The following is a 16,781-nucleotide window of genomic DNA, read 5'->3' on the forward strand; positions in this document are numbered from 1 at the left end:
TTTTTTTTTTTTTTTTTTTTTTGAGACGGAGTCTCGCTCTGTCGCCCGGGCTGGAGTGCAGTGGCCGGATCTCAGCTCATTGCAACCTCTGCCTCCTGGGTTTACACCATTCTCCTGCCTCAGCCTCCCGAGTAGCTGGGACTGCAAGCGCCCGCCACCTCACCCGGCTAGTTTTTTGTATTTTTAGTAGAGACGGGGTTTCACCATGTTAGCCAGGATGGTCTCGATCTCCTGACCTCGTGATCCACCCGTCTCGGCCTCCCAAAGTGCTGGGATTACAGGCTTGAGCCACCGCGCCCGGCCCAGATTCTTTTTCTCATCTAACTTTTCTTTCTCTTAGAGTTGATGGTTGTTTCTTATTTTGATTTGCTTTGTTTACTGTTTTGTTTGATTGTTTTCAGATAGGGTCTTGATCTGTTGCCCAGGATGGAACGTAGTGGTGAGGTCATGGCTCACCACAGCCTCGATCTCCTGGATTCAAGCAGTCCTCCCACCTCAGCCTCCCAAGTTGCTGGGACCACAGGCAGGTGCCACCATGCCCAGCTAATTAAATATTTTGTAGAGATAGGGGTCTTGCTACGTTGCTCAGGCTGGTCTCAGACTCCTGGGCTCAAGCAGTCCTCTCTCTTCGGCCTCCCGAAGTGCTGGGATTAGCAGTGTGAGCCACCATCCCAGCCTATTCTTATGACAGATTTATCCCAAAAGCTCCAGTGACTCTTTAACATGTCTTCTTCTTGTTTTCCACGTGGTCAGATGTATCTAACTTCCATCATTCCTTGGAACTCTTCTTCCTCGTGCTTCACTGTGGATTAGTTGATCACAGATTTGCTTTTATGGGGACTTCCCTTTGCTGCATTCTAGGGTTGAATCTCAATCAAGTCTTCCTACTGTTTATTTACTGCCTTGTTTTTGTAGGAATTATTGAGAAAGTATATTATTGAGATTGTAAATTATTGGGAAAATAAATTTCTTGAGACTGTTGGTCTGAAAATGGCATTATTTGTTGTGGGAAGTCAGGGACCCCGAACAGAGGGACCAACTGGAGCCGCGGTAGAGGAACATAAATTGTGACGATTTCATGGCCATTTATCAGTTCCCAAATAATACTTTTATAATTTCTTATGCCTGTCTTACTTTAATCTCTTAATCCTGTTGTCTCCATAAGCTGAGGATGTACGTCACCTCAGGACCACTGTGATAATCGTGTTAACTCTACAAATTGATTGTAAAACATGTGTGTTTGAACAATATGAAATCAGTGCACCTTGAAAAAGAACAGAATAACTGATTTTTAGGGAACAAGGCAAGACAACCATAAGGTCTGACTACCTGCAAGTCAGGCAAAAAGAGCCATATTTTTCTTTTTGCAGAGAGCCTATAAACGGACGTGCAAGTTGGGAAGATATCGCTAAATTCTTTTCTTAGCAAGGAATATTGATATTAATACTCTGGGAAAGGAATTCATTCCTGAGGGGAGGTCTATAAACGGCTGATCTGGGAATGTCTGTCCTATGTGGTTGAGATAAGGACTGAGATACGCCCTGGTCTCCTGCTGTACCCTCAGGCTTACTAGGATTGGGAAACTCCATCCTGGTAAATTTTTGGTCAGACCAGTTCTCTGCTATTGAACCCTATTTTCTGTTAATATGTTTGTCAAGACAATATGTGCACCGCTGAACACAGACCCTTATCAGGAGTTCTGATTTTGCCCTTGTCTTGTTTCCTCAGAAGCATGTGATCTTTGTTCTGCCTTTTGCCCTTTGAAGCGTGTGATCTTTGTGACCTACTCTCTGTTCGTACACCCCTCCCCTTTTGAAATCCTTAATAAAAACTTGCTGGTTTTGAGGCTCAGGTGGGCATCACGGTCCTATTGATATATGATGTCACCCCCAGCAGCCCAACTGTAAAATTCCTCTCTTTGTACTCTTTCTCTGTATTTCTCAGCTGGCCAACACTTATGGAAAATAGAAAGAACCTACCTTAAAATACTGGGGGTGAGTTCTCCTGATATTTATTTTAACTATACACTTGAATGATTGTTGGAACTAATTTTCATTCAGTGTTTGAAGATACTTCTTTAATGTCCTTAAGCTTCCGGTGTTTCTGTTGGCAAATTGGTCCTGATCCTGTGAATATAAGCTGTTTCCCTGGCTCCCTCGCCCACAGGACACTTTTTGGTATCATCTTTTTATCCCCAGTGCTCTGAAATTTCATGAGATGCATTGTCACAGTTCTCTTCATTTATTATGAGGGGTGCTCAGTGGTCCTCTCAAAGGACACTCTTGTCTTTAAATTCTGGGACAATTTATTTCCTTATTGTGGGAAGAACAAGAATGTGTTGTGTCTGCAAACAATGCTTACAAAATATAACATTTCCAAATAATATGTTAATACTGGTTAGTGTTAAGTATATAAGGTATTGATAAGTCAATATTTGGATTCCCTTAATTCTAGATTAGATAATTTTAATTTACAGATTATTTTTTAAAACTATAAATGTGAGGAAAGATTGCTTTTAGTGAACTTAAGCCTGATACTTATTAATAAAGAACGTTTATAAAATACTGAATCTGTTTAACTTGTAAACTAGTTAAGCAAGTTATTTTTCTGGAATAGGCCTTTTTATGTTTAGATAGTACCAAGTTTAATAAACTAGTAGACTTATTCTTGAAAGCTAATTTCAGGAGACATTAGTTTTCTTAATTTCTTTATCTTTATTTATATTGCTTTGTTCTCTTGCATGCATGACTGATTCTTACTGTGTGTGCTGATTAATATTGGCATATGAGCAGAAAATACTACTTTAAGAACAATGTATAACCTAGTCCTTCAGAGAAGTGAATGTTTGTTTGTTTGTTTTTTTGAGACGGAGTCTTGCTTTGTTTCCCAGGCTGGAGTGTGGAGCGCAGTGGCGCAATCTTGGCTCACTGCAAGCTCCGCCTCCCAGGTTCATGCCATTCTCCTGCCTCAGCCTCCCGAGTAGCTGGGACTACAGGCATGTGCCACCACACCCAGCTAATTTGTTTTGTATTTTTAGTAGAGACAGGGTTTCACTGTGTTAGCCAGGATGGTCTCGATCTCCTGACCTCGTGACCTGCCTGCCTCGGCCTCCGAAAGTGCTGGGATTACAGGTGTGAGCCACAGCGCCCAGCCTGAGAAGTGAATGTTTTTTTTTGTTTTTTTGTTTTTTTGAGACGGAGTCTCGCTCTGTCGCCCAGGCTGGAGTGCAGTGGCCAGATCTCAGCTCACTATAAGCTCCGCCTCCCGGGTTTACGCCATTCTCCTGCCTCAGCCTCCCGAGTAGCTGGGACTACAGGCGCCCGCCACCTCGCCCGGCTAGTTTTTGTATTTTTAGTAGAGACAGGGTTTCACCATGTTAGCCAGGATGGTCTCGATCTCCTGACCTCGTGATCCGCCCGTCTCGGCCTCCCAAAGTGCTGGGATTACAGGCTTGAGCCACCGCACCCGGCCGTGAATGTTTTTAAACTATTGTTTAGTTAAATTTGAGTCTAGTTTTGTGAACTTTTTTGTTTGTTTCATCTCAGTACTGTCATAACTGTACGTCTTACTTGAAATATTACTCATTTTCAAAGGTACGATTGTTTTTGGTTCTAAAGTAAAATTCTAGATATGTGGTTTTTGCTTTATACTTTGAATACTTTTTGCTATTGCAGAAGTAATTTTTTTTTAATCTTCAGTTCTCTCTAGAGAGATACTGTTCTTTTACACAGGAACCAGCCACATGCTTTCATTTTGAAATGATTGGAAATAGTGATAATTGGGTGTGAATGTAAGCTGTTTCCCCAGCTCCCTCACCCACAGGACAGTTGGTATCTTTTTATCCACTGTGCTCTGAAATTTCATGAGGTCAGGTCCATATTTGAAAAGGAAAGTCCTTTTTGTTTTTTGTTTTTTTTTGAGACAGGGTCTCTCTCTGTCACCCAGGCTGGAGTTCAGTGGTGCCATCTTGGCTCACTGCAACCTCCGCCTCCTGGGTTCAAGTGATTCTTGTGCCTCAGCCTTCCAAGTAGCTGGGGTTACAGGCATGCACCACCATGCCTGGCTAATTTTTGTGTGTTTAGTAGAGATGGGGTTTTGCCATGTTGTCCAGGCTGGTCTTGAACTCTTGGCCTCAAGCAGTCCACCTGCCTTTGCTTTCCAAAGCACTAGGATTACAGGCGTGAGCCACTGTGTCTGGCCAACGTCCATATTTTTTAATGGCTCATGATCACATCTCTATAAGACATTCATGGCCCTTTGTTTTCCTTCTCAGAGTTTTTATTGAAATATAATTTAGGTCAGGTGTGGTGACTCACGCCTGTAATCCCAGCACTTTGGGAGGCCGAGGCAGGCGGATCATGAGGTCAGAAGTTCGAGACCAGTCTGGCCAACATAGTGAAACCCTGTCTCTACTAAAAATACACAAAAATTAGCCAGATGTGGTGGTGGGCGCCTGTAATCCCAGCTACTCAGGAGGCTGAGGCAGGAGAATCGTGTGAACTCGGGAGGTGGATGTTGCAGGGAGCCAAGATCGTGCCACTGCACTCCAGCCTGGGTGACAGACTGAGACTCCATCTCAAAAGAAAAATATAATTTATATTTAGTGAAATGTACACTTTGATAAGTCTTAAATGTATACATACTTACAGCCCACACGTCTGTCACAATGTAGATAGGAACATGGCCATCAACACAGAATGTTCTCTCTTGCTACTTCGTCTTCAACCCCTGCCTCTTCTCCCCACCCTCATAACATTGGACACCTAGGTGACTACCTGTTCTAGAACTTACTATAAATACAGTCATACATTATGTATTCTATTGTGTTCTTGTGCAGTTTTATGAAATTATCTGTTTTGTTGTATATATGGATTATTTGTTTCTTACTAAAAATGCTGAATAGTATTCCCTTATATGAATCCAGTCTTCTGTTTGTTGGCAATGTGGGTGTTTCTAGTTTTTAGCTGTTACAAATCAAGTTACTCTGATGATAAGCAGGGTTTTTTTGGTCAATATTTGTTTTCATTTCTCTTGGGTAATAAGTGGAATTGCTAGGTCGTATAGAAGGATATGCTTAAGTAAAGATACTGCCAGTTTTCCAAGTCTCAACGTGTGAGACTTCTGGGTGCCCCATATCCTTACCAGTGTTAGGGATTGTTGTTGTTTTTAAATTTTATCCATTCTAGATGATGTCTGTTGATGGTTCATTTTGATTTTAATTTGCATTTATTTGATATTTTTTTCTTGGGCTTACTAACCATCCGTATGTCGAAATGAAATAAAATATAGAGATAAATCTCTACATTTAAAACATTTTATTTGGTAAGCAGGAATTGCAATTCAGGGCATACTCACACAGACCTGATGGTCTTTGCTGTGTCCCAAGAACAAAGAGAAGGTTGGGGGTTTTATTTTTAAAAAGAGAGATATTTTATATTGCTTTGTGAGAAAGTTCATAGCACTAGTAAGGTCTGGGGGACTGGCAGGCTCTGAGTGGTGAGTGACGGTGGGTAAAGCCAGTCTTAGAGTGGCAGCAGGTTGCTTAGGTAGTGATTAGATAAAACTGGTTTCAGGTTACAGCAGGCAGTTTCAGCAGCCAGGCTGGCAGAGAATTACATTCTTGGAGCAATGGTGTGTGCCCAGAGTGCTTTTTCCTCTTGGCTTCTTGACTCAGTTTTATTTGGGTATGACAAGTGACCCCATTCATATGATCAATTTTCATATTGTATTTTCCTCTGTAAACTGTTTTTTCAACTCTGCCCATTTTTGTTATGGGTTTTTAATCTTTTTATTATTCTAAGTAAAATCCTTTGTCACACACACACACACACACACACACACACAAATGTAGTCTTCAAGTCTTTGGCTTGACTGTTCATTTTATCTTTTTTTCTTTCTCTTTCCCTACGAAACAAGGCCTCTCGCTGTCACCCAGGCTGAAGTGCACTGTGGTCATGGCTCGCTGCAGCTTACCTCCTGGGCTCACGTGATCCTCTTGCCTTGGCCTCCCAGATTGCTGGGATTACAGGCACTAGCCACTGTGGTTGGCCTGTTTCTTTTCTTAATAGTGTCTTTTGAGGAGCAGAAGTCCAATTTGTCAGTTTTTTATTTTATAGTTAGTGCTTTCTGGTAGTGTCTGGGAAGTTTTTACCCTCTCAAAGCCCTCAAAAATATGTTTTTAGAAGTTGTATAGTTTTTAGCCATTAAGTTTTAGGTCTGTAATTTATCATGAATTATATTGTGCACATGATATGACATAGAGACTTGAGCTTCATTTTTTCCCATATGCTTATCCAGCACTATTTGTTGAAAAAGATCGTCCCCTCATTGAATTCCTCTGCAACCTTTGTTGAAAATCAATTCACTATACACATGTGCATATCTTTTTGGAATTTCAGTTTGTTCCTCTGATCTGTTGTCTGTTCTTACTGCAACACCTTACTGTCCTGAATACTGTAGCTGTTTTTCTTCTTGTTTTTGTCTGTGCCTGTTGGCATTTCTGGATTTCCCAGCTTCTGTCATTCCAAGTCTGTGGCGTGAGATAGAAGAAAACTCTGGGAACCCACCACCATGTTCCTCCTGTCCTGAGGTGCTGAACCGGTCTGCCTCCTTCTGTCTGCCTTTCAGAGTCTTCTTCTTCTTTCTTCTTCTTCTTCCTTCTTCCTTCTTCCTTCTTTCTTCTTCTTCTTCCTTCTTCCTTCTTCCTTCTTCCTTCTTTCTTCTTCTTCTTCCTCTTCTTCTTCCTCTTCCTCTTCCTCTTCCTCTTCTTCTTCCTCCTTCTTTCTTCTTCTTTCTCCTCCTCCTCCTTCTTTTCCTTCTTCTTTCTTCTTCCTTCTTCTTCTTTCTTTTTCTTTCTTCTTCTTTTCTTTCTTCTTTCTTCTTCTTTTTAATCTGATCTGGGAATTTTAGTTGTACTTCCCAGGAAGAATAGGGATAACTAATCTTTATTCACATTTTTAATACTTTACACCAGGTATCCTCTTGCCTCAGAAATAAGAATTGCTGATTTTTGTTGTTTATTTTCTTACCTTTGAATATTTGTACTTAAATTTTATTATGGACCATTTGAAGCCTCACTCTTCTGCCCTTTCCTTCAGTGAAGTTGCGGCTTGCTGTAGCTCCCCAGTGGTCAAACAATATGTCCTATTGCAAACACGTTGTTCTTCCTTTCTTACTAAACCATCCTGCACTCAGACGCTCACTCCTTCATGTCTGCCTTTAGTGGCTCCACTTATCTTCAACTGTAGATGAATCAAGTTGTCTTAGTCTGTTTGGACTTCTGTAACAAAATACCATAAAGTGGGTAGCTTATGAACAACAGAAATTTATTGCTTTTAGTTGCAGGCTGGAATGTCCAAGATCAAGATGCTGACAGATTTGGTGTCTGCTGAGGGCCCGCTTTCTGGTTCATAGATGGGGCCTTCTTGCTGTGTCTTCGCGTGGTGGATGGAGGTGGTGACGTCATAAGAGGAGGAGAGAGTGTCTTCACAAGAGGAAGCTAATCCCATTAATGAGGACTCCACCTCACAACCTAGTCACCTCCCAAAGGCCCTCCCTCCTAATACCATCACCATGGGGATTAAGTTTCAGTATATGAATTTTGAGGGGACACATTCAGTCTGTAGCACAAGTCAATAAATATTTCTTTAGAGTAGCTTTTGGGAGATAATCTATTAAATACTTTATGAACAAAACTGTCTTCTTGTCTTTATCAGTCTAGTATGGAAACGAAAATAATTGTGTACCAGGAGAACGTGGAAACATAGGTATAACTTAACAAATGTTGTAGGAGTGAATGATCGAAAGCCGTCTGGCATTTTGCTGCTGGTATTCCTGCCCTTACTCCTCTCTTAGCCCCAGTTGTGTCACTTTCTGGCTTTGGAATTGGTAATGACTCCCACACCAGGTCTGAACTCCTCAGCATGTCATTCAGTTGCCTGAGCCCTCCATATCTTTTAATGTCTTTTCCATTGCTTCTTAGCAAGACCTGCCTGGGCCAGGCTGGTCCTCTCCCATTCTCATAAGTCCCAAATGTTCCTGTGTGTCTTTCACCACACTGTTCCTCCTGGCATAAATGTATTTATTCCCTTTTTTGTGTGTATATATGAAGGGTGGTTCAGTGAAAAAAAAAAGTGTTTTGAGTCAAACAGATCCCAGTTTTATTTCTTACTTGCTGTGTGATATAGGGTAAGTTATTTAAGCTCTCTGAGCCTTACTTTCTCTGTTTGTAAACATGGAAAAATACTGCTTTTCTTACAGGGTTAGCTTAATTACTGCATATGAAACTTCCAGAAGGCACAGGAACTCAAATAAAATGTCGATTCCCTTTCTTTATTTCCTGAATGAGAACTTAAGGCTCAGGGCAAGATTCATTTCTTCTAATATTTGTTTCATCAACAATAAATATGTTGAGAACAGAAAAGATACCAATTAGTTTATTAAATAAACACTTGACTACTTAGTGTGTGCCATAGGTAATGTGAAATGTTGGAGCTCACCGTTAGCGAGGTGAACACATGCATATGTAATTGAAATACAGTGTGGTAAGCGCTGTGAAGAGGTATGTTCAGGATGTTCTCAGGCACAGAAAAGGAATATTCGTGGCTTATACTGGATGGGGTGGGTCACCAGGGAGGATTCTTGGAGAAGTGTTGCTGGTGCTTGATTTTTTTAAACAGCTTTATTGAGGTAGAACTCATGTAAGATCCACCCACTCGAAGTGTATAATTTAATGATTTTTAGCCAGTTTATGGGTTTCTACAACCATCACCATAATCCAAATTTAGGATGTTTCCATCATCTACAAAATCGTGCTCAATTGCAGGCCTAGTGTTAAAGGATGAGTATGAATTTGCCACACAAAAATACTGAGAGGAAGGCTGGATTCCTGGGAGAGAATGAGCAAAGACAGAGAAGTATACAACAACATGGTATCCGTGTGGGTGATAGATCTATGAGCAATTTTTTTTTTTTTTTTTCTGGAGTGTAAAGCTGTGCTCCTGCCCCACAAGTTGTGTTTTAGCTTCCATGGACTTGAGCTCAGTTTCCTCATCTCTAATGTATAGTTACTGTTACCTTGTTGAACTCTAGGTCTTTTTAAACTCTCAACTCTTAGATTGTCAAAACTTCAATTAATGGCAAAAGAGAATGCACTTTAAAAAACTATAGTCAAGGCCGGGCATGGTGGCTCACGCCTGTAATCCCAGTACTTTGGGAGGCCAAGGTGGGCGGATCACAAGGTCAGGAGATCGAGACCATCCTGGTTAACACGGTGAAATCCTGTCTCTCCTAAAAATACAAAAAAAAATTAGCCTGGCATGGTGGCAGGCATCTATAGTCCCAGCTACTCAGGAGGCTGGGGCAGGAGAATGTCGAGAACCCAGGAGGCGGAGCTTGCAGTGAGCCGAGATCCCGCCATTGTACTCCAGCCTGGGCGACAGAGTGCGTTCTGAAACAAACAAACAAAAAACAACGATAGCCAAGGCCAGGCACGGTGGCTCACACCTGTAAGCCCAGCACTTTGGGAGGCCAAGGCTGGTGGATCACCTGAGGTCAGGAGTTCGAGACCAGCCTGGCCAACATGGTGAAACACCGTCTGTACTAAAAATCCAAAAATTAGCCAGGTGTGGTGGTGCACACATGTAATCCCAGTTACTTGGGAGGCTGAGGCAGGAGAATCACATGAACCCAGGAGACAGGTTTAGTGACTCAAGAGTGCGCCACTGCACTCCCACCTGGGCAAAAAGAATGAGACTCCATCTCAAAAAAACAAAAACAAAAATCAAAAACAGATAGCCAAATGTCAGGGCCCATTAAGATAACAGAATTATACTGATGTTTACTGATCCTTCAATGAAAATGTTTTTTTGTTTTTAATGTTTTTTTTCTGATTATACAAGCAATAGTGCATATTGGGTAGAAAATTTGTAAAATGCAGAAAGACAAAAAGAAAGTTTAGATCACTCATAATCTTACAATTCAGAGATAATTATTATTAATATCCTGTTACTTTATGCATATATTTACATATTTAAATTGATATGCCGTAAATAAAATTGCTTTTTCCTCACATCATTAAATATTGCCAAAAGCATGATTTTTAATGCTGCATAATTTTTACAGGATCAAAAAATAGCTTGTTCTTTTTTTTTTTTTTTATTTTGAGACAGGGTCTCACTCTGCGACCCAGGCTGGAGTGCAGTGGTGCAATCTCAGCTCACTGTAACCTTCATCTCCTGAACTCAACTGATCCTCCCACCTCAGCCTCCCAGGTGGCTAGGACTATAGGCATATATCACCACACCCAGCTAATTTTTTGTATTGTTTCTTTAGAGACAAAGTTTCATCGTGTTGCTCAGGCTAGTCTCAGATTCCTAGGCTTGAGTGGCCCACCCACCTTGGCAGCCCAGAGTGCTGGTATTTTTTTTTTTTTTTTTTTTGAGACGGAGTCTCGCTCTGTCGCCCAGGCTGGGGTGCTGTGGCCGGATCTCAGCTCACTGCAAGCTCTGCCCCCCGGGTTTACGCCATTCTCCTGCCTCAGCCTCCCGAGTAGCTGGGACTACAGGCGCCTGCCACCTCGCCCAGCTAGTTGTTGTATTTTTTAGTAGAGACGGGGTTTCACCGTGTTAGCCAGGATGGTCTCGATCTCCTGACCTCGTGATCCGCCCGTCTCGGCCTCCCAAAGTGCTGGGATTACAGGCTTGAGCCACCGCGCCCGGCCGAGTGCTGGTATTATAGGCATGAGCTACCATGCCAGGCCCCTTTTCATTTTTTTAAGTGATAGAAGTAATATATAGACAACATGGGGTTCAAATTATATAGAAAGGATACAATGGAAAGAATAAAGTCTACCCTTATGACGCTTCCAAGAGTTAATAGTAATTAACCGTTTCTGATATGTTTTCAGAAACTGTGTGTGTGTGTGTGTGTGTGACTTTATAGCCTATTATTCGGATAAACCGTAATCAGTATATTCTATTGATAGCATTTTAGATTATTTTGTTTTTTTTTACAGTACTGCAGTGAATATTTTCTTGCATGTATCTTTGCATTTTTGTGAAAGTGTATCTGAAGGATAATTTCCTAAAAGCGGAATTCCTGGATCAAAAGAATAGATTTAAAATTGTAATAGCTACGATAAGATTGCTTTTCAAAAAGGATCGTGTCACACCTACCGTTAGTAGGTGTTCTCGTGAGTCTTGTTTCCTCTATCCTTACCATCATAATGGATCTTACATGTGCCATTTTGTTCTTTGCCATTCTCATATTAGAAAAGTGATAGTTCATTGTTTAAAAAATTATAATTGAAGTTGAACATTGTTTCCACTCATTTTTTAGCCACTTTTCTGTGAACTGCCTGTTCACATCCTTTGTCTGGTTCTCTTAATTTGTTGCTGTTTTCATTAATTTAAGAATTCTTTGCTTTTTAGAAATTAGCTCTCCCAATTTGCAACTTTCTTTTTTTTTTTTTTTCTACATTTGCTTGCTTTTGACTTTGTTTATAGTCAGAATTGTCACTTATGGCTTACGGATTTTTTTAATTGTAAAGTTAACCTTTAAAGTGAGTGCAAAGAGAGGCCGGGCACAGTGGCTCACACCTGTAATCCCAGCACGTTGGGAGGCCAAGGCAGGTGACTCACCCGAGGCCAGGAGTTCGAGACCAGCCTAACCAATATGGTGAAACTCTGTCTCTACTGAAAATACAAAAAATTAGCCAGGTGTGGTGGCAGGCGCCTATAATCCCAGCTACTCAGGAGGCTGAGGCAGGAGAATCACTTGAACCTGGAAGGTGGAGGTTGCAGTAAGCCGAGATCACGCCATTGCATTCCAGCCTGGGCAATAAGAGCGAAACTCCATCTCAAAAAATAAATAAATAAATAAAGTGAGTGCAAAGAGAAAAAGTGATTCTGATAGTATTTCAAATGAATGTCATAATGACATTAAAGAGGAATAAGAATTAATCCAAGTGACTTTTAAACACAGTGCTTTGACTATGTACCTACCATCTAAAGAAGGGAAACAGTGCAAACAGATTTTGAACTCCTCTTACATTTGCCCTTTGTAGCATCTGTTGTAGTAAAACTATTTTGCATGTATTTTAGGATTGACTAAATGAGGGTTCCTTCATTTCTTTTAGCATAACCGCAGTACAAAAATGTAGTTATTATTGATACATGAGCTATATATATAATTGCATGCATCATAGAATCATAGTGGTCTGTAATTATGTGAATCATTAAATATATCATGTTAATTATAAAATTTAATTGCGATCTGAACTGTTCACGTGTAGTTATAAAGGTGTCTTTGTACCTTATTTATAGTTGTTTAGTCCTAAAGTAGAATAGTAAGATTTTATGTTGGGTAGCAGTCACAATGAAGTACTTTAGAATGATGAGGTTTTTTTTTTTCTTTCCTTTTCTTTCTTTTTTTTTTTTTTTTTTTTTTAAGGAATTCCGTATTCCTTTAAAGGACTTTGGGAACTCTACCTCTGATTTTCATTTGATTTATTTTTTGAATACTTGAAGATTCCAGTGCTTTCAACCCTGAGAACTGAAATGTGTGATGTATGAAATGTATCTCGAGATAATAAAATGAAAGAGTATTTTACAAGGGGGTTGTGAAGAAAATATTTTTGATTTGTACATGCTGTGCTGTGTGTTTGTGGTGTTTTTGTTCCTTGGTGTTAAGTGACTCTGCTCATGTTTTTTCTCTTGGTGCAGGTGTAATGGATAGGTAACAGAGAAGACCTCGTCCCTTCCTAGTCAGGGCAGCAGCATGACTGAGTGCTTCCTGCCCCCCACAAGCAGCCCCAGTGAACACCGCAGGGTGGAGCATGGCAGCGGGCTTACCCGGACCCCCAGCTCTGAAGAGATCAGCCCTACTAAGTTTCCTGGATTGTACCGCACTGGCGAGCCTTCACCTCCCCATGACATCCTCCATGAGCCTCCTGATATAGTGTCTGATGATGAGAAAGATCATGGGAAGAAAAAAGGGAAATTTAAGAAAAAGGAAAAGAGGAGTAAGTGCCATGTTTTCCTATGCTTTAGATATTTTTATTTTATTTTATTTTACTATTATTTTTTGAGACAGAGTCTTGCTCTGTTCCCCAGGTTGGAGTGCAGCAGCACAATTTCAGCTCACTGCAACCTCCGCCTCCCGGTTCAAGCAATTCTTATGTATTAGTCTCCGGAGTAGCTGGGACTACAAGCGTGCGCCACCGTGCCCAGCTAAGTTTTGTGTTTTTAGTAGAGACAGTTTTGCCATGTTGGCCAGGCTGGTCTTGAACTCCTGACCTTAAGTGATCCACCCACCTTGGCCTCCCAAAGTGCTGGGATTACAGGCGTGAGCCACCATGCCTGGCTTAGATATATTTTAAATAAACTTCCACTCTAATTACATGTACCAGCTGTCTTCTGGAAACATGTCAAGGCAGAGACTCTTGTTTGATTTTTCTGTTCTTTATTTTTCAGGGTCTCAGTTTTTGTATATTAAGAGTTGTATTTTGGGGACTTAATCTCACAAATAAAAATACTGAGTTTCCAGAAATGGCAAAGTTTTCTACTGGATATTTCCTGAAGTAATAATTCAAAATAATGTCTAGAAAGTAGATATTGAGCTGGGCACAGTGGCTTACGCCTATAATCCCAGCACTTTGGGAGGCTGAGATGGGAGGATTGCTTGAAGTCAGAAGTTCAAGAGCCTGAGAAACAAAGCCACACCCCTCTCTACCAAAAATTTAAACAATTAGCTGAGCATGGTGGTGTGTGCCTGTAGTCACAGCTACTTAGGAGGCTGGGAGATCAAGGCTGCAGTGAGCTATGCTTGCACCACTGTAGTCCAGCCTGAGTGACAGAGTGAGAGTCTGTCCTCTCCCCCGCCGAAGGCCCCCCCAAAACAGATAGATACTGGAATTTTGCCCTTAAAGAATCTTACTTTTCTTGGGTAGGTCATGTCTGCTATTTGGGGTATACTTTATTGGAACCTTCATTAAAGTAGTTATTTATATTAAGCAAATACCATGATACATTCCATTTGAGGGCCTATTCAGTAGGGAGGATGAGTCATTTGAGTGTAACTTTTTAGTATGTTAAAAGCAACTAAAGTGAGTTATTTTAAGTATTCCTTATTTTGGACTTCATGATATTTTAAATTGATTTGTTTTTGAAGGATTACACAGAGCACACAAATTATATAGAACTTGATGAGTGGATATGCTTGTGTAAGCACTGCAAGGATCCGGAAATAGAGCATTATCAATTTTTTTTTGCTGCCTCTTTAAAGGGAATCAAGTAAACTTCTTTTATTGTTGATTGGTGCTGCCTGATTTTAAACTTATGTATACTTCTATTTGTATCTAGTTTCTTTTGCCCAATATTATATGTTAAAAGTAAAACTTTAGACAAACTAAATTTAATGGATTTTTTTTTTTTTTTTTTTTTGAGACAGTCTTGCTCTGTTGCTCAGGCTGTAGTGTGCAGTGGTGCGATCACGGGTCACTGCAACCTCTGCCTCCCAGGTTCAGGTGATGCTTCTGCCTCAGCCTCCCAAGTAGCTGGGATTACAGGCATGCGCCACCATGCCTGGCTAATTTTTGTATTTTTAGTAGAGACGGAGTTTCACCATGTTGGCGGGGCTGGTCTCAAACTCTTGACCTCAAGTGATCCGCCCACCTTAGCCTCCCAAAGAGCTGGGATTACAGGCATGAGCCACCCTGCCTGGCCAGTTTAACAGAGTTTAATTGAGCAAAGAATGATTAGGGAATCCAGTAGCCCCTAAACCAGAATAGGTTTAGAGTGACTCTGGTGCTGCCACATGGTCACATAATATTTATGGACAGAAAATGTAGTGACACACAGGAAACGGAAGTGAGGTTCATAAACAGCTGGATTGGTTATAGCATGGCATTCGCCTTATTTGAGCAGTTTGAACAGTTGCCCTCCGTGATTGGCCAAAACTCTGTAATTGGTACAAGAGTAGATTACAGTCTGGGGTACACTTTATTGGAACCTTCAATAAAGTAGTTATTTATCTTAAGTCAATACCATGATACATTACATTTGAGGGCCTATTCAGTAGGGAGGATGAGTCATTTGAGCATAGCTTTTTAGTTTGTTAAAAGCAAATAAAGTGAGTTATTTTAAGTATTCCTTATTTTGGACTTCATGATATTTTAAGTTGATTTGTTTTTGAAGGATTCCACAGTTAACTTATAGTTCACTATGTACAGAGAAACTTTTAGGCCAAACTTAAAATACGTGAGGAGGCAGCTTTAACTTAACATGTTTGTTAGATTAATTCATGTTATTCCATGTGTCAGTCATTTGTTCATCTTTGCACTAGATACTGTTTCATTGCATTATGTGTTAGAGTTATTAATCTGTTCTACTGTTGCTTGTTTGGGTGGTTTTCAGTTTTTGACTGTTATGAATAGTGCTTCTGTGGTGTACATGTTTTTGTATTTCTGTTATGTGTGTGCCTGGGAGTGGAATTGCTCATTTGTAGGCCATGTGTATTTCAGCTTCAGTAGATCCCTGCAAAACAATCTTCCAGAATGCTTGTACCAGTTTACCTTCTCAACAGCAATGTATGAACATTCCACTTGCAAAAGCATCTTTGTATTTTGTCCTTAAGATTCTTGCCATTCTGGTTGGTGTGGGGTACGTAGTATTTTAGTTAGAGGGTAACTTAGGAAATAGCTGTTATCTGTTATATAATAGCTTGCAACGTAGCTAGCTAAGGAAAAGAATTAGGAGAGTTACAGATACTAAAAAAACAACAAAACCAAACTATGACAACTGTGACATGGTTGGTAAAGCAGTTGGGCACATTTGTCAGTGTGTGAAAATCAGAGCTTTCTGAAGCAGGGAGTTGGCCACCATCTAAAGACGAGGGAATTTCCCAGTTCAGTCCTCTACTTAAATGAGTCTGCAGTTCCTGCTGCAGTCTCCATAAAGAACTTAGCAGCTGGTGACAGGAGAGTGAAGTGTGACAGAGGAATAACTGAAGCACATCAGCAGGAGTAAAGTTCGTCATGCTTTGAGATTGCCTAAAGTGACAGGCACCACTTAGTTGGAAAAGCTAGAGTAGGTAGAGTGAACACAGGTCGAGTATCCCTATTCCGAAAATCCAAAATGCTGCAAAATCTGAATTTTTTTGAGCACTGGCACGACACTCAGAGGAAATGCTCATTGGAGCATTTTGGATTTCAGATTTTTGGGTTAGAGATGCTGAACTGGTATAATGCAAATATCCAGAAAAATCTGAAATTGGAAACACTTCTGGTCTCAAGTATTTCAGATAAGGAATACTCAACCTGTAGGATGTTAGAGGACATGACTCACATGACGAAAGCATTCTCGCTCTGTTTTAGAAAAGGATTCATTCCATTAGCCCTCTGTGTAGAGCCTTTCAGGTGTATCTCTAATGTTTGGTTTGCCAGAATTCTACTTACACACATATATAAAACCTGTTCCCCCTCCTAATACTGTAAGGATGATAACTGCTATCTATTTGTCCCCCTCTTGTGGTCAAGAGATGTCACTGCAACATCTTTCTCACTAAGAAGAAACCCATTTGTTTGCTGGGAAGTGCCCAGGAGGAATTGGCCAAGAAGTGGAAAGCTAGATAGCTGGTGCCAGGCGGCACCGTTTTTTGGTTCTGTTTTTAGAAAGTATATGGACAGTTTGACATTAAACAAACATATAACTTACACTGTCTCCGTGTCTTTGGCAGCTGAAGGCTATGCAGCCTTTCAGGAAGATAGCTCTGGAGATGAGGCA

General features: G+C 40.7%; 1 protein-coding gene across 1 annotated transcript in view; it reads left to right on the forward strand.

Annotated features, from left to right (window-relative positions):
- Positions 1-16,781, forward strand: part of RALBP1 (ralA binding protein 1) — a 65,884-nt gene that overhangs the window by 28,682 nt on the left and 20,421 nt on the right. The window contains exons 2-3 of the mRNA XM_026456024.2: positions 12,723-13,021; positions 16,735-16,778. Coding sequence (XP_026311809.1) covers positions 12,778-13,021; positions 16,735-16,778 — 288 coding nt within the window. The 5' untranslated portion in view covers positions 12,723-12,777. The remainder of the gene's footprint in view (positions 1-12,722; positions 13,022-16,734; positions 16,779-16,781) is intronic.

Source organism: Piliocolobus tephrosceles, chromosome 18, assembly GCF_002776525.5.
Source record: "Piliocolobus tephrosceles isolate RC106 chromosome 18, ASM277652v3, whole genome shotgun sequence".
Taxonomy (NCBI): Eukaryota; Metazoa; Chordata; class Mammalia; order Primates; family Cercopithecidae; genus Piliocolobus; species Piliocolobus tephrosceles.